This window comes from Aythya marila (assembly GCF_965140915.1).
Source record: "Aythya marila genome assembly, chromosome: 1".
NCBI lineage: Eukaryota > Metazoa > Chordata > Aves > Anseriformes > Anatidae > Aythya > Aythya marila.
In genome coordinates this window covers 11,531,979-11,550,350 of record NC_139042.1, presented here as the reverse complement: position 1 = coordinate 11,550,350, position 18,372 = coordinate 11,531,979, and the positions used below count along the sequence as shown (strand labels likewise).

Below are 18,372 nucleotides of genomic sequence, written 5' to 3'. Positions count from 1 at the left end.
TTGCTGCCTAAAATGTTCCTTTATTCAGCCACTTTATAATAAAATGCAAATTGAAAACCTCTGGTTGCCTTTAAGGCAAAGAGTATCAAATGGATAACAAACAGATTAAAGCTACTCCAGCTCCTGCAGCTACCCCAAAGGGACTGCCTTAAATACACAGGGACGATGACCACACATCAGCTTAACAAAGGAGCACTTAAACTTAGTGTGATCCTCTTCTTACTGCTAAGTGTATCTACCAGAGGCAATGGGGTTTTTAAAATGCTTCCAAACAAGAACTCAGAATGGTCTAGTGGTCAGGGACAAAATAGCAACCACCTTTATATTATACTTTAAATCATCCAGACTGCGAGTAGCCATTAGTTAGCCTAACTGGGGGTCTGTCATGCTGGATACCCTCATAAAAAAAAATATTCAAATATCACAGAGTTCAATCCATCCTTTCCAAGACAGAGAGAGAAAATGAACTGCACTTCATTAATTGCATGCATTTGATAAAAGACCTTGCCTGCTCCGCACAAGACCCCTGTGCACACAGCAGGCTCCTGTGGATTCATCCCCAGGCCAGCCTCAGGGAGAGTGCAGGTGGGAAATGAGGCATCAAGGGGAACAGAGCTGCCCAAGCTCATGCCAGCAGTCTGTGCCAGAGCATGAGCCTCTACCTAACCCTGCTAGGTGAGCATCCTTCCCCTCACCAGTGGTCTGCCTGCTCAGACAGTAAAGACTGCATCTATTTTATTCCCCATAAAACACCCTCCCTCTTTGTTGGTCACAGGGACAGAGATTTCAGGGCCAAAATGTCCTGTTATGACAGTCATGTCTTATCTGCCAGAGAGCATAGACTTTTGGCTAATCATTGAAGGTCCTTAAGGAATGCACTAAATTCAGATTTAGAGACCTCCAGTAACAAAGAACTGACAACATCATTCTTGGTTATAGCTAAAACAGACCATTACTTCCACTTTGAATTTGTCTAGCTTCAGCTTCCAGCTACTAGATGTTCTGTATCTGTCTGTCAGTTTGAAGAGCACTCCGTTCTTGAGATTTCTCTTCCCTTCTGAATACTGATTTTCTCTATCAGGCCTATAGGAACATTGCCTAAAAACATCTTGAGGGTTTTGAATAGCTGGCACTCCCTGGATTTCGTTGTACAATCGTTTTTTCAGCTCTCATAAATCTTATAGCTGTAAATCCTGGAGGTTTTGCCTCTAGCCAGATCAGCCTATTCTTCTAAGACTACCGCTGACATGAGAAGTTGCCAAGCCCTGCATTGCTGTGCACAACACCCCAAAAGCCCCCTGGAATTCCCTGGGGAGAAATGGGATGTACCAACACCATGTTTATATCACAGCCCTGAATCAGTGAGTAGTCAGCTTTTTGCCTGATATCTCTGTTAAGTCCTACCAATACCTCAGCCACCAGCTCAGTCCATTTTGATGACGGTCCTGGTTACATGTTGAAGACTTTGCTCTGGAAGTATCTGTGGCTGTGGTCTCCTTTGCTTGCTTGTCTGGCTCGGTGTTGTATAGCTATGTGTTTGTTTTCCCTGTGGGAGGGACATTGCTTGGGAGCAGGAAGACCTGCCACACCATGGCCAAAACAGATGTAGGACGTGGATGGAGCAAGGCACTGTTAGCCTGTGAGCAGAGGAATGATGCCCATGCCTCACCTCCTCTTCCAGTTTGATGACCTTGGCTTGAGCATTGTTCAGGGCCTGGTCGAGGATTTCGATGTGCCTCCGCTGATCCTCGTTGGTGGAGCGCATGGCTGCCAGCTCCATCTCCAGCTTCTCCTTCTCCTTCAAGTGCTCCTTGTCTGGAAGAAAGCCAAGAACAGGAACAGCTCCATGAGAACAGCTCACAGGCCCTGGGCCACACGCCCGAGGTAAGCTGCCGCCTTCCTAGAAAAGTAAAAACTATGTGAAGCAGCAGCGAGTGGATCCATTACAACACGTGCTGAGGCACAACAGGCAAGGAATTTCTGCAGCCAGAGCTCAGCCTCTCGCTGCCCATCCTTATGCAAGCACCAGAGACAGAGATGAGTGGCAGCTCGGGCTGCAGCTGCACTAGCAGAGCTTGTGAACCCTTGAACCTCACTTTTGTCCTTACTGCTGAACTCCTAGCATCTTCCCCAGCAACATTTTGGCTTGCACCAGTGATCCCTTCACCCCACACGATGCCCAGGCACTGCTTGAGGACAGCCTGCATCAAGGATGGTTTGTAGCTGCCAGCTTGCATGTTGCTGCCCTGCTCTAAGGGGCAAGAAACCTTGGTCACATGCGTGCACCAGTAAGGAAGGATAAGATAGGGGACATCCAGATGGGCTTTTTCTGTCTGTGCAGGGAAAGAGGAAGCTGAGATGTCAGCCCTGAGGGGGCCTTCGGTGGCTTTCATGTCCTGCCTGCATGATCTAAGTATCCAGCATTTGGTGCTGCTCTCCTGCTAAGCACCTTAATGGATCAAGAGCAAGCAGATATCCAGCAGATAATCTCCATGCCAAGAGTTATCTCCTTTTTGGACAAGATTTAAAATAACACTTTAAAAAATGGCTAAATTCAGCCAGCTTTGCTCACGTTTTTCCTTCATCAATGAACCTCGGGCCCATCACCAACTTTACTGGCAAGCTACATGTTGAAAGGCTCAGCTCCATCCATCCCTGCTCTGACAGTGCTGAGGAACCATTTCAGGGAACACAGACATCACAGGCTGGTTGTTGGATCTCCAGCCTCAGGCTGCAAACAGTTAATGATGGGAGGAAACAGGGGATGGAGGTTTCATTCAGTGAAATCTGAGATTTCAAAATCTGGCCTTCGTTTTGGATCACAGCAAAAATAGAACACTTGGAAAGCCTCCAGGAAGGAAAACTTCCTCCAAAAATTAATTTGGCGCCAATTAAACATTATTTTGATTTTTGATTTTTTAAACACAGCATTACGGAATTTATTATTTTTTAAATGAAGCAAAAAAGTTGTTCCAAAATCATCCAAGTGTGGAAAATCTGCCCCTGACATCTATCCTCAGCTCCACCTGAGCATGAACACTCAAGTTGTGAGGCCCAGCAGTCCCTGAGGAGGGTCAGGACATCTCACATGGATGAAGCCAGCCTATTTCGGAACTGAACTGCCCCAGAAGGGCTTTATTCTTAAAATATATATATTCTTAACCTTAATTATAGGTGGAATGAGAACAGCATTAATTTACAACCTACTGGTACTCCTCTGCAGTGAAGTGAGATGAATATGAGCCGAGCCATGTGGATCAAGGCACTAGTGGCCCAGGTCACCCCAAACCCACCTAGGCATCTCTCCATTTGTCCTAAAAGGAGGAACACCACACCACCAAAGCAGACCCTGGCAGCAACACCAGCACATTGGGCTCTGGGGAGCCTGTGAAAGAAGCACAGCGACTGCTGTGTGCTCCACATCGCCAGCTGGCACCAGGACCAGATGAGTAGGACATGGCCTTCATCTTCCCACGCAGGCCAGGAATTCTAAATCTGACATGTAGGCCTCTTCCCTTGACACAAACACATTTACTTCAATCTGATTCACCAGCAGAAACATCAATATCTATTGTATGAAAGTGTAAATCCAGGCAAATTAACAAGCAGCTCATTTTGTTAGAGGGTGAGGAGGCCAGAAGACAAACACTATTTCAGTCCTGTGGCATTCAGTCGTCTCATGCTGGGACCATTCTTGATGTGCTCTGGACTTGAAACCTATGTTAAATGAGGACAGTGTGTACAAAAGCAGGATTTGGGACCTTCACTTTCAGGTTTCATCCAAGAAACTCAAAACACTCGGCTCGCCCTGCTGCAGCAAGTTTTCTAGTGCCCCCTGAAAGGAGGACAAGATCACACTGTCCACAAAATGACTGCTGAACCCACTAGAAAGCTGGCAAGAAAAAATTACTTAACAGCTCTAAACAATTTTCCATGTCAGCTTTTCCCTGCAAAATGCTGGAGGTATACTTTATAAGCACTTTCCTACACTCCATTAATTTTTAGTAAAGAAGAACTTCATCAAACATACCTTAAATTCTCTTTAAGTACTTACAAGGTACCCTTAAAGTCTAAAAATCCTGTTTTACTGTATTACACCGTGCATATCCCTTCTATTTTGGCATGTGTTTTTTACCCAGCAGACTCCAGCTAAGAACTGTTTCCATTTTCTGACAGGCCACTGCCACATCCCATTAATAAGGAATTCCCAAAAGGCTTCTCTGCTCTGGTTTGCAGCACAGCTTTCCACCCACTGCCTCCGAGTGGCATACTGAAGACGTCACACCTACGCTCGGGCTGGGTAGAAAAAAGGAGAGAAAAAGCAAAGAGTGAAGCTAGGGTGCTTCACAAACAGGCATTTTGAGTTGCCAAGCTGGGTAGTTCCACCAAAAATAGGCCTGCTTCTGCTTTGAAGCAGAAACTAGAATTATTAGAATTAGAATTAGAATTAGAATTAGAATTAGAATTAGAATTAGAATTAGAATTAGAATTAGAATTAGAATTAGAATTAGAATTAGAGAGATTCAGCCCATCAGTTGAACGCTTGCCCTCAAAGCCACCCACACCTAAATACAGCATTATATCTAAGTATCAACTTATTTGAGTAATTATGTGACCATATCAATACATCCCAAGCTGTTTTTCTCCTTGCTGTGATATTGCAAAGTGGTACAGCTGACAAACACACTCCCTGTTCCTGCATTATGACCACTGGTGGAAGAAATTACATCAAAGGAAGGCCTGAGGCAGCGAAGCAGAACTGGGGAATGAAGCAGTTCTTTGCATCCTCACTGTCAGGTCCCAGCAAAAACAAACCAACCAACCCCACAACCCTCTCCCCCCCGGAACAAAAAAAGGCGATACCAATGGCCTCACAAGATTTATCAGGCAACATGCATGAAAGAAGCCTACCCTGGATGGGAGGCATAACCAAATGCTCTGTCTCAGGAGAGCATTTTCTGAAAAGCAGTAGCACAGTCTCAATGGGTTACCATTTCTTTTTAGCTCATTCCTGCATCCAGAATGGGTTGGATTAAGGCTCTCTGTATGTTCACCCCCATCACTTCTGTGAAGATCACCTTCCCACCAAGCAGGCTGAGCCCTGGCCGTTGTGCACACACCAGTAATGCAGCTCCAATCTTACAGCCTGGGCTCCCTCACTGCAGAAAATGAGACAGCACAGGACCCCCCTGCACTTCATAAGTGCTGCATTAACCCCTGCATCCTGTCCAAATGCCAGCAGAGTTCATTACAAGTTCCTCCTCCTGCAGTTTTGCTCACAAATGGCACGCTCCTGATAGCTCTTTCAAGTCTTGGCCATGCAAAGACCAAGGAAAGGCTGAAAAGCTGCAGGACTTTGTGCTCTGAGGAGCTGAAGTCCCTGGGTTAGTTTTCTCACATGGTGATTAACAGGGATTTTGTGCTGGAATTAATCATTATGATGAATTTTAATGTACTTAACGAATGGCTCAGTATGTGCTTATTTATGGTCACCGACTTACGTAGGGATGCAGAAGGGTTTGAAGTTCTTTCCTCCTTTGTCAGAGAAAGTCACCACATCTCCATCTGCGTGTGCTTTTCCTCACCCTACAGAAGTATCACTGGCAGCTTAAATGTGCTTTGATTTACAGCTTGGCCATTGCCAGTTGCATGGCATGAGGTTCAAGCCAGGGGAGAATTTGACCTTCACAAGCTGAAAACTGAAATTGGATTTCCCATTCCCCTTCCTCTAATAGGGTGGGGGGGAATCATGCAGAACAGATGCATTTTTCAATACAGAACTGTTTCTTCAGGCTCCTGCCCTTGGCACTGGGTACACGAGGGCTGCAGCTCTCCCGTCTCCCACATGTGAAGCTCACTGTGGTGAAACGACAGAGCTAGGGCCTCCTGTTCACTTGCCCCTGAAACTTATGACTCTGCATCGATTCTTTCTTTCTTAATACCAAATGGCTCTCGGTCTGCCCAAAACACCACTCTCAGAAACATTTACTGTGAGCGTTTTCTTTGGCTGGGCTCATTCGATGGGAATATTTCTTTGTCTGGGATTTTTGGGACAGAGATACATGCACAAGTACTACACAGCATATCAGCTGCACGTTCCCATGAAGCACGAGGCTCTACTAAGACACTATAAAAACTGTCTGCACATTCCCCCTAATGAGTCCAGAGCTGTGCGGAGTTAACCCGGATGTGTACAGGCTCCAGTCTGCCCCAGACACCTGAGAAAACAGTCCCTTGGAGGAACCCCTGCTCTGACAGAGTGGCTCAAAGTCCAGAAATCCCAGAAAAATACACAAAATTCTCAGACTCCACCAGAACAAATGTTTCCTCTGACACCCTGTATTATAACCTTTCTCTCCGGCCTGTGTCTTTGAAACCATCAGTCTTTCTGCCTCTCCCTTTTCACAGCATCTCTGCCTCCTGCCTCCTCTGTTGCCTGTATGGGCCCACACACCTTCATCAGTTGCTGCTTCGTGTCTTTTTTTTTAAAGAACCTTTTCCACTGACAAAACATCACATAATTACCAAGGAACTAACAGGCTATGAGTTCTCTAACTGCACCCGCCACAACAGCAGCATTTTTCATTCCACACAAATGCCTAGCACTTAATACTTCGAGGCATGCAGCCTGGCTTTGCCTATCCTTATTATAAAGAATGAGAGTTTTTGTCACTTTCTGTCCCCATCTCAGAGCACACGACTGCTCCGTGCTGCTGCACTGCTAATGGAGAGAGCTGCCAAGAACTGAGAAGTGATCCCTGCATGCCCGCCTTGCAAGACTTCTTTCAGGGCATTCATCCTGTTACTGGAGTTCTACCACAGTATTAATTCTGTATTTGCAGTATTTCCAAGGGCAAGTGTTAAAAATACTCAGAACTTTTGTCTTTCTGCCTTCATCTCACCATGAGACTGGCTTAAAAATGGCAACATTTAGGAAGCTGCTAACGTTGGAGTCTTTTTATGTACCGTTTGTTTTGGGGATGTTAAGGGTCATGTTTTCAGGTTGTTTTCCAAAAACTTTCTGAGCCCTCGGAGGAATGTTTGAGGCTGACAGCCTGATATCGAGCTCATTGCTGTGTGTGCCAAAGCAGCCCAAAGAACACGACTGAAGAGGACCTGCTCTACATGTGCCCACTTTTCTATTCTTGGAAGCACTCTGCCTCACATTGGTAACATTGAGCTCTCTGGGCTAGACAGGAAACACTCCAAGTATCCAGCCCGTCTTATGTGATAGGATCTGAAAGGCTATATTTATATTTGGTCGTTAGCTGTGAATTGATAGCAGCAATATGCTGAGTGCACAGCACGGAGTTTTACTGCTAGATGTTTCACATTAGAAGCACAGAGTGTGCTTATGTGCTGGAAAATAACTTAAATTCTGTCCATCCTGGGGATTTACCTCACCCTTGCAGTTACCATCGCATGTGAACACCGCCAGGCTGCCTCTATATGAAGACAGCAGAGCTCAGTCTGCAGCTTGCTGTGTGCAGCTTACCCTGTTTGAACTCTTCCCAAGGCAGACAAGACTCACACAGCACTGCTGTTTTCTTAACAGAGCAGCCATTGGGATTCACAGCAGTACCTACACTTGCTAATATGGCCAAGCCAACACAGTCAAGGAAAAGATAACGAGATTCTCTTCTTGTTTGTGCACTTACACACCAAACCATCAGCCATGTTGCTGTGCTGGCATCATCGCCGCAGGTGGGAGCTAGGAGAAGGCTCTCCTGCGTTTGGAGCAGCTGGTGGATGTTGCAGGGCTGGCAGCAAGACACAACGAGTGCTGGTAATGGAGATGGATGGCTCTCCAGCTAACCACTTGCAGTTGGAGCTCATCTTCCAAGAAAGCTCTCAGAGCAATAAATAAAACAGAAGAAATCAGCCGGACGCAGGGTTTTGCTTTAGTGGGATTTGAGCCCACAAGGTAGTGCACAGCTCCTGGGTGGTCAAAGCCCTTCTGGAAGCATACTGAAGATGCTCGGGATACACAAGAGGCTGTCACACAGCATCCAGCTGCTCGGGTTTCGGTTTGCCTGGTCACGTGCAGCCACCAGCACAAGGTGGGGAAATGCTGTAGTGCTGTGCTCAGTCATTATGGGAGCCTAAAATTGGATGGGAAGGGGAGTTTTGCATAGCAGTAGAAACTGTAATTTTTTTGTCTCAGCAGTCCTCTGTGAAAACGAAGGTCCAGCTCTTCTCTGCCTCTTGCTCATCAACCCATGGCACTGACAAATCATCAGAGGCTGCTCTAGACTTTTCCCAGCCAAGAGAAGAATTTGGCCTCTCTAAAAAACATGTATTTTGAGAGATGATCCCTGCAAGCAACACTTAGCAATTTCAGACAAATATTTATAAAAAAATGAGCTAAGCTGTGTTACCATTAACTCCCACTGCCTGTTTCTGGTGCTCAGAGAAAAGAACAGTCTAAACAATCCAGTTTGCAGCTTAAATAAGAGTGTATTATGAATTAGCTGAGGAGAACCAAGCCATAAGGACAATAAAATTAATAGCAAAGCGTTCGCCTCCACTCCCGTACATATATGTGTGTGTGCATATATATATAGGCACCTTGGAAACAGATTAACACAGAACTCACTCTGAGTGACATAAAGGCCCTCTGTGGACTTATCCTCGTGCCCATCGAAGTCTCTGCTGGCTAGCTGCCTGTTGGCTGTCTCCAGTCGTTCTGCAAAAAACAGGAAATACTTTAAGTATAAATATATGTATATAAAATTGTAGGCCAACCAAGAAAATAAGATGTGTGCCAGCAGCGCAGTATAAATAGACTCTGAAGGAGGGCATTTAAATGGAGGCTGACACATACATAAAAGATGAGACCTTTGACCTCTTCCTTGAAGCTGTGTCATTCAGATTTCCAGAAGCTGGAGGAAAAAACTCTGCCATCTGCAGCTAACGTGCCCAAGCAGTTCATTTCTCATGCTGTCCGAAACGTGCAATGCACTTGCAGCCTGCCTTTACCCAGCTCTGCAAGGTGATGGATGCCTTCCCACGGCAGAGTGCAGCCCCTGGTGCTGCCAGATGGTCTGGGGCAAGGCGGCCTCCACCCTGGTGTCACTGATCCTTGGGACTTTCATGGGAAAGGAGCAGCTTCTGCAGCCAGGGATGATTTCCCCTGGGAAGGGCGGCTGTCAGAGGGATGAGACTCCCCTGCCACCAGCCTGCAGGGACACTGTGGGCAGTTTCCCACTGCCACCTGCCTTTGGGTGTGCTCCCCACCATCACCAAAAAGAGCAGCCAGCCCCCTCGCCTCCTCTTAAAAGTAGGAGGCTGCTTGCAGAGAGCATCTCACTGCACGAAAAGGTACCAACGTGCCCCATCAGGCACCTGGACAGCCAACAGTTACTCCTCCATTATTTATTACTCCTCCATCCTTGTCTTATGCCAGTGAACAGGGCCTGATTTCTCAAGAAGGTTATCTAAAACGGGTGAAATTAATCCTCTAAAGCCTGCTGCTCTGGAGCTTGTGAAAAGTGAAACTCGTGTCAGCTGTGGAAAACAAACAAAGAAACATGCAAACTTAACATACCACGGAGATCCCTGTTGAAATCGTGAAGTCTCCTAATTTCTCCTTCCAGTTTGTTTCTCATCGCTTTGTCCAGAGACTCCCTTTTAGTGGTGGTCTTGACCAGGCCCTCATAAGCTTCTGAAATCCTCTGAATCTCTATTTCAAACTGAAAGGAGAGAGAGCTCCCATGAAAGCCTAGCAGGGAAGTGTCCCACCTGGCATTCACACAGAGCGTTGCGATGGGGCACGGGTGTTGGGGCAATGCCTGTGCCCAGTGTCATACCTGCCTCTAAAATGAGAAGTTCTGCACACCACCAGGAACGTTATAGCCTTGACTCTAACCTCATTTCAGCTTTAAACCATTGCAGTTCACTCCTTTCTTCCCTTGACTGCAAACTGCTGTACACAAGAACAAGTTCTCTATAACAGGCCAAAACAATTTTAGGGGGTGTTCAATCTTCCTAACATCATCTCCTTGAAACCTGGCAAGCTTGCAACTTAAAATCTGAATCCAGAAGACTGACAGGAAGACAGTCCCAGGCAGGCTTTTGTTGTTCAGGTCATTTGGATCCAGCTCTTTTAATTAGCTGATTTCACGTCAGGTATTACAGCTTGGCTAAATCACTGCTGAAGGAATGATCAGCACCAAGGTGGGAATCTGCTCCTGCATGCCTGGCTCTCGTGTTTGTGGAGAAAAGCTCGATAATGTGCATGGGCTGGAAAACCAGGAGATATATATAGCCTCCCACATACCTTTCTAAATCTGGTGCTTTCTGAGCCTCTTGAGTCACGGGTGGGACAGATTCGTGATTTGTGAAGCCAGGGTGCGAGCCCACCTCCACTTGTTGTGGAGGCAGGTCCCTCTCAAGGGCTCATGAAGCTTTAGGTTTAATTTGCCAGCTGCAGTGCTTGCAGAATACAAGCTCCAGGACAAGGGATGCTGGAGCAGTCACCTTTGCCATTCGTACAATTGTTTCAGCTAACAATTCCCCACGGCTCCAAGACAAGGATGACATGTTGAACCAGCTGTATGCCATGCTATGGCACTTTCTTGGGTGAACTACAAATGATTATTCTGACTTTCCTTTTTTTTTTAATTTTCTTTTTCAAAGCAGGACCCGCAGGAAGCCCTGTTACATTTTAGCTAATCACTCCTGGAAATGTGGGTCCCCAGGCTGCTGAGACACAGCCAGACACCAAGAGGGTTCCCACCATGGGGACAGCATGCTCAGAGGAACACTGCATAAATCCTAACTGCATTGCAGCAAAGTGTATGCAAAGATTTGTTTTATACTTCCCTGTACTCATAATGCTTGGCAATGAATTTACTTCCCACAAACAGGAAATCAGTATTAAAAATATCATGCACTGGAGAATCTTGGTTTAAAATTCATCCTGAACATTACTGTTGTTCAAAAACACACGATAAGTTTTCTTTTTCACAGAACCACAGAATGGTTTGGGTTGGAAGGGATCTTAAAGCCCACCCAGTTCCAGCCCCCTGCCATGGGCAGGGACACCTCCCACCAGCCCAGGTTGCCCAAAGCCCCATCCAGCCTGGCCTTGAGCACCTCCAGGGATGGGGCATCCACAGCTTCTCTGGGCAGCCTGTGCCGTAAGGAATTTCCTCCTTATATCTAATCTAAACCTCCCCTCTTTTAGTTTAAAGCCATTCCCTGTTGTCCTATCACTGCCTGATAAAGAGCCCCTCCTCAGTTCCTCTCCCGAGCTGTTACGTGTATTTTTCCTCATACACAGAACAACGCAAGCTCATACAAAGCCTCATCCAAAAGTATGATGTATTTCATGAGAAAACCCATTTAGTGTGAATTTTGCAGAATCAGAGCATACCAATTAGTTACTCAAGTAACAGCACGGTTGCAGTCACTTGATCCTCTTATGGCTTTTTCTTTCTTTTTTTTCCTTTAACATGACCTCTGCTAGCAGAAGTTCTCTTCCTGTAAGTAGCAGAGGCTGTATTCAAGCTACCTTGCTCCTTGACCATTTACACACACTGAGTTTCTCTAACGCTCCCCTTGAAAGGAAGGTTTGGCTCAGCAAAAATCATCTTTAGGGCACTTTCCTGAACCCTTAACTACAGGATACTAGCCAAACATCATGCTCAGGAGGTGTCCCAACACCCTCCTGCACCTCCCTTCTCCCACTGAGCTGTTCCTGCAGGAGATGCCTGCAGATGCTGCAGGAAAATTAAGAACTTCCATCAGTGATGAACAAAATTAAAGGAGGGCAGAACAGCAAGAAATTATGCTGATCCTTCTCAGGAGCTCTGGGATTTCCTTTCCCTTCTTCTGCTGGTGGAAAAGAACGATTCAGCCTCCTCTCTCCCTGGTAGCATCTTGAGCTGACCTACTCAAACAGCCCCCACAAAACAGCACGGGAAAGAGCCAGCCCAGCCCAGCAATTAAACTCCAGCAAGGTAATGTTGCCCAACAAAAATACAACGGCAAAAAAACATAATGCTCTACTTTAGCAAAAAAAAAAAAAATAAAACATGCCCTTCCCTCCCAGTTCTTTTTTAGATAAGAAAACCAGACAACACATCAGACAGCACAGGGATTAATCGCTGCCTTGTACCTCTCTGCACAATGTCTGTTCAGACATGACTTAGAATTTGACAGCCCTCCGGGCTGATCCGTTCAGAGGAATGCCCACGGGAGCAATCTGCGTCAGGCTGATTTTCCCTCTCTAATTTCTTCTCCTAATTCTGTTATGGGAATACAGAAGAGCAGGGAGGGTTGCCCTACCTATAATAACCTCGTTACACGCAGATGAGAAAGGAGTACTTCTCATGACCCTTCCACTTCCAACAGCAGGGAAGAGTTTCCACACCCAGCGCAAGGAATTTAACTCACTGTTAGGTTTTTAGGGGTGGCATTCAGCTCAGGCGGTGGGAACACAGGAGGACCTGCCCCGTCCATGTGTTCAAACATTATAAAAAAAGCAGGGCAGAAATGATAACATGCATTAAGATTTTGGTTCAGGAAATTTTCCTGAAGCAAGAATGCACTTGAGCATGTGTTTTGCTTTAAGAGTCTGCTTACATTCCCCTGAAGTCAATGGGATTCGAGTCCACGCTCTGTTGACTGAAGTGAGACTTCAGCCCCGTGCCTGAATACCTTTCTGTCGGTGTCTGATGCAATCGACTCGCAGGGCATCCAAGATAAAGAGAGAGCCGTTCCTAAGAGTGTGAAAGGAAAACTGAACATTTTTAGGGCATCATACCTCTTACTGAACAACAAGGCTTTTGTAGAATTATTAACTGGAATCCTTACTTTTGCCCACAAAGGCCACGGGGAAGTCAGCCTTAAAATCCTTACAGCCATCTTCCCCAATAATGCTGCTGCAGAAATTTCCTGGCTAAGTTTAGGAGATTCTGTGAATCCAACACAGAGGAGGAGGCTGCAAAGATGAGGGTAGCGACAGTACAACAGGTCTTCTTTCTAACCTTTTTGAACCTTCTGGTCACAGACTTTCCCAAAGCTGAGGCTGGGACATGGTCTCTCAGAGCTGCCTCTCCTCCTGTGAAAGGTGGCTCCAACAACACCCTGACAAAACACAGCACGGGAAAACTGAGCTGCTCTTGAGACTCCTAAATTCAGACAGAAAAGACCTGAAGCCTAAGCCCACTTCAGTGGGAAGTCATAAAATGACTTGCTGAGGGTGCCTTCCACTCAGAGCACGGATAAAGGGGTTGCACAGGACTGGCCTTAGAATTGAGCCCTGGGGACACCCCTAGTGACTGGCCATGAGGCAGGACCATATTGCCATGCCTGATAACTGCTTTGCTTTATGACTGCCTTCCAACAGCACTCAGGATAACTGTTTCCATAACTTCTCCACACTGAGGTCTGTAGTCTCCTGGGTCTTCTCTTATACCTCTTTTGTAGATGCCTACAACATTGGCCAGCTTCCAGTCAGCAGGGACCTGCCTGGGCTCCCAAGACCTTTGGTAAAGGTCCAGCTACGACGTCTGCTAACTCCTTCAGTAGGCTGGGGTGAATCCCATCCGGCCCCATGGACTCATGAACATTCAGCTGATACAACTGACCATTTTGGTGACCACACATGGGTAGACTCTGCTCCTCCAGTCACGATCCTCCAACTCAGAGGACAAGGCAACCCAAGATCTATCATCAATATTAAAAACTGAGGCAAAAAAAAAAGAAATTTCTCCACCTTTTCCTCACCCTTACTTCTTAGGTGACCATCTTCATCAAGTATCTGTCCAATGTTTTCCTTAGGCCTCTTCTTGCTGTTGACATACTTGAAAAAGCCTTTTTGTTGTCGGACACCACAGTGGCCAGTGTCAACTCAAGCTGAGCTTTGGCTTTTATGTTATCTCCCTACAAATGTGAACCGTAGCCCTGTACTCTCTGCATGAAGCCTGACTTTGCTTCCAGAGTTCATATACTTTCTTTCACTTACCAAGTTCCAGGAGAAGTTCCCTGTTCAGCCAAGCCAGCCTTCTGCCCCTCTTGCTTGACTTGAGGCAGAGTGGGATCGCCTGCTCCTGGGCTTTTAAAATATGGCTTTTGAAAAGCAACCAGGAACTTTTGAAAAGATTTCCAGGCATGGACTCCTAAACCTTCTACAGCAGATTCCCAGGGGACACTGCTAACTAGCTCCCTGAGAAGCTTAAAGTTTGCTCTCCTACAATCCAGGGTGCTAACTTCACTGACCTTTTTTCTTATTACATCAAACATTTTGAACTCAACTATTTCATGATAGCTGTGGCAAAACAGCCACCTGTTGTCACATCTCCCACAGGGTCTTCTCTGTTCCCAACCAGCAGGTCCAGGAGGGCACCTTTCCTCTTTGGCTCACTAAGTTGTGACAGAAATTACCTTCAACGTGCTCTAGCACTTCCCCAGACTTCTTGCAGTAGCTTACGTGTTGTATTTCCAGTTTGTATAAATAACTCACACAGCCTGGGCCCTTGGGACCCAAAGCCTGCAGACCTGAGGAACATCTGCACTGACTTCAGTGAGCTCCCAGCATCTCTCTTGTTTAATTTCCCCTTCTCTTTCCTTGTCACTCCAGGCCATGAATGAGGCATCATCCTTCTCCAGTGAAAATATGCAGTGTGCATACAGAAAAAGGGGGAACAGAATCTCTGCAAACATGTTTTTGAGTAAAATCTTTACCACATAGTTCATTCAGCTATGGGGGCAGTGCTTTTTGAAGCAAGATGTCCAAACATATGTGTCTAAGATCACCTTTTAGAAACTCAGAGCAGTCACTGAAGACCTCTGTGACAACCATGTTGTCCAAACCTCGTCATTTTGGTTGTTCAACCCCGTTGTTCAAATCACATCAACCCCACTGCCAGCCTTTATGGTTCCAGAGGGACATGACAGAGGATTGTGTTGAATAAGACAGCTCAGGACAGAAGTGGCCAAGCTCTTCAGCTGCTCCTCACGTGCAGCCCCGCTGTCTGTGCAGGACTTGGCTGCCCTGGGAGCAGACCCTGCCTGCACAGGGCTTCTGGGGCATGTTCACGAGAAGCTGGCACTGATGGGTGTATGGGGAAAGTTTCCATTTGAAGGACACTCGATGGGCTGCCCCATTAAATGCAGAGGGACCTTGGGGCATGGGATTACACTTTTGGGACACCACCACGGAGAGGCGATGGTCAGACATGACTCATTGATACATCCCCATTGCAGACATGACTGCAAACATCTTGAGGGACCCGAATGCACCGGGGAGCACGGAGCCCAGACCCCATCCCCACCCCTCCACGTACCTTCTGCAGCTTGTCGGCCTTCTCGTAGTACCCCTCCAGCTCCTGCCGCAGCACGTGGTTCTCCTCGGAGAGCATCTCCACCATCTGCTGCGCCCGCTCCACGATGGCGAAGGCGTCGGGCGTCAGCTGGGGGCCCGGTGGCGCTGGCGGCTGGCCAGGAGCTCCCAAGGAGCCCGGGAGCAGGGGACCGGCGGCGGAGGAGGCCTGCGAGGACATGGGGCTGTGCTGCTGGGCCGGCGGCGCTGGGAAGGGCGGCTGGCATTGTCGGCTGCGGGGAAGCACAGGCAGGGGAGGCGTCAGAGCCGCGCGGCCTCAAAACGCACGCGGGGGCCTCCGCGTGGTTTATTCAGCGGGTTGTGGCCGTACGGGTGTGATTCCGGCCCTCGGTCACTCCTAAATACGGGGAAATTGTCTCGCCGCCGGCTCCTGACAGTGATGTATACATCTGGCACGGCGGGATAAAGGCAGCATTGAGTGCAAAGCGGCATTTTGGCCTAGGTGCACAGCTAATATTTCAGCTCGGGCGGCCTCTCCCTGCCCCCAGCTCACCGCAAACCCCACCGCCAAGCGGCTTAAGCTGACGGATGGGGCAGCAGCACAAGGGACACGTTACTCACCCTTCCAAACCCGAGCCGAGGGGCTGAGCGGCCGAATTCGGCCCCACCTGAAGTCCATCAGCCAAGCATTTTCCAAAAAGTGCGTTTTAGCTTAGCGGCCAGCCGTCAGGCTTGCTGCAGCCCCCGCACAAGGCAGGGGATCTGACAAATGGATGCATTTATGCCGTTTGGCCTCGCAGATCCATGAATGCCGTTTTTCAGGCAGACAATTTTGTGCTAAATGAATACATAACAAACATGATGGCTTGTCTACACGGCTCCTCAAAGTGGGGTTTTCAAAGGCTCTCAGCGCTGGCCTAATTCTACTGCTGACAATAACAACTTGTCCCTGCCTGCCGTGGTGGCAGAACAAGAGGAAAAGCCAACAGGCTTTTGAAAAACCTGCCCTAAAAGATTGGGAAAACCTGGGCCGAGTTCATACCAATTGGAGAGGATGCCCCAGCAGCTCTTTTCCCTGCACCCACTGCAGAGCTTTGCAGCGGTGCTTGATGCTGCCTGAGCCTGGAGGAGGACACAGCAGGGGGAGCACACCGTGTGGGCTTGTGTGCTTGCATTTGTCACCGGCTCCAGTGCCAGAAAGGAAAGGAGTGTGCGGAGCCCTTCCCACGCTGACTTCCTGGCTGCTGCAGCTGCATGCAGCGGCCTTCTGACGGTGCTCGGCAAAGCCCCAGCTGCAAAAGGAAGCAAGCCCCAACTTCCCCTGAAATGTCCTCAAAGCGAGGGGTCCGAGGCGGCTGCAGAGCTCCTGGGCACTGGTGCTAGGTTAAGACATTGGTCCCTGCTCACCCTCCTTTGACTCCATCCTTTTTGTACCCTGCTGGCAATGCTTTGGACCACGTAACACAGCCCAGAAGACCACCAGCCTCCTTAGTGCCAAGGACACATTGATGGCTCATGTTCAGCTCGGTGTCTACCAGACTCCCCAGGTCCTTTTCTGCAGAGCTGGGTGGTCCCCAGCACGTGCTGGCACCCTAAGGCACAGATTTTGGTGCTGCCATCACTGCTGGGGACCATAACGTAGGGACAGGGCCTGCCAGAGACAGGCAGGGACTTCTCCTCCAAAGGAGCTGGATCTACAGAAGAATACATGTAATTGCTTGTGGCCAAAGTACCCGTGTGGAAACAGACCCGCAGGTGGGCAACAGATCAGCATCTGATTCGGGTGCTGATTGCTGGGAGCATTTTAATCCATTTTCCCCATAAACTCAGACTGCTCAGAGCACGGGAGGCTGAGACAGTGCTGAGGCCACCAGGAAGACGCAGCCCAGCACAGCAGCCATGAGGACCGTGTCAGTGCCGCTGCTTGGCTCCACTCCCTTTTGTATTCGCAGGTTTGCAACTGGGGAGCTCAAAGGATTCATCTCCCCATTGTTTTGCTTGAAAATGCAAAACCCCTTGCAGTGGAGCAAGGGATGTCACTTGCGATGCAAGAGGTGCTCCACATGTGTGCAGAGGCAGCCAAGCACACCGCATCTCCTCGGCGCAGCTGGCAGCCAGCCTGCACTTACCTGTTGTACCACCACAAATAGCTCAGCTAAACGTGAGCGAGTGTGTCCTAAAATAAATATAAAACAAAAGACACAGGTATATTTTATGCGGGTTAAAGCCCTGCTGTCTGGACGCAGTTATGCTGCCCCAAAGACACCCATTTCCTACAGATACGGGTTTTCTCACTTCTTTCTGGGAACAGCTTTGAGCAATATAACACATTTCTAAATTGATCTCTGAAACTAAACCGGGGGAGATGAAGCACTTTCTCATTTTCATTACAAAGCAGTGCAATCTCCTGTTGTAGATACACCCTTCGAATGCTTGCAGAAACTCTTTACACTGTACTTTTGGAAAATCTCATCCTCCCATCAGTTTGACCTTTTCACATGTTTCAGTCTGTTTTGCTTTATACTAAAGAGGGAGGAGAGGTGCCCAGCATCTCCTTTTTCTTGAACTGTGAATTGTCCATCGAGCTACTAAAGACTTACACACTGTAGCAGCAGCTGGGCACCAGCATCCTTATAGCTGGGGCCACAGGAGAGATTCTCCAAAGCATTTCCAACTCAGACACAGAACCAGCACAAATGCCACTGCTCCTTTTGAAGCACAGCAGTTCAATGAGTATTAACTGTTTCTGACATTCACAGGACCACAGAATGGTTTGGGTTGGAAGGGACCTGAAATACCACACATTTCCACCCCCCTGCCATGGGCAGGGACACCTCCCACCACACCAAGTTGCCCAAAGCCCCATCCAGCCTGGCCTTGAGCACCTCCAGGGATGGGGCATCCACAGCTTCTCTGGGCAGCCTGTGCCAGGGCCTCACCACCCTCTGAGTGAAGAATTTCCTCCTTATATTTAATCTACATCTCCCTGGCTCATGCCAAGCTTTCTGTCCACCAGAACCCCCAAGTCCTCCTAATCTTTTTAAAAACAGGATGTTTCCCTTTTTCCAGTCACCAGGGACTTC

The 18,372-nt window shown here is 47.9% G+C and overlaps 1 protein-coding gene across 3 annotated transcripts in view; it reads right to left on the bottom strand.

Moving 5' to 3' along the window:
- Positions 1 to 18,372, bottom strand: part of AMOTL1 (angiomotin like 1) — a 51,607-nt gene that overhangs the window by 15,045 nt on the left and 18,190 nt on the right. For all 3 annotated transcript variants that reach the window (XM_082777866.1, XM_082777867.1, XM_082777868.1), the window contains 4 exons: positions 15,294 to 15,561; positions 9,548 to 9,692; positions 8,597 to 8,686; positions 1,670 to 1,815 (listed from right to left, as the gene is read on the bottom strand). In XM_082777866.1, coding sequence (XP_082633992.1) covers positions 1,670 to 1,815; positions 8,597 to 8,686; positions 9,548 to 9,692; positions 15,294 to 15,561 — 649 coding nt within the window. The remainder of the gene's footprint in view (positions 1 to 1,669; positions 1,816 to 8,596; positions 8,687 to 9,547; positions 9,693 to 15,293; positions 15,562 to 18,372) is intronic.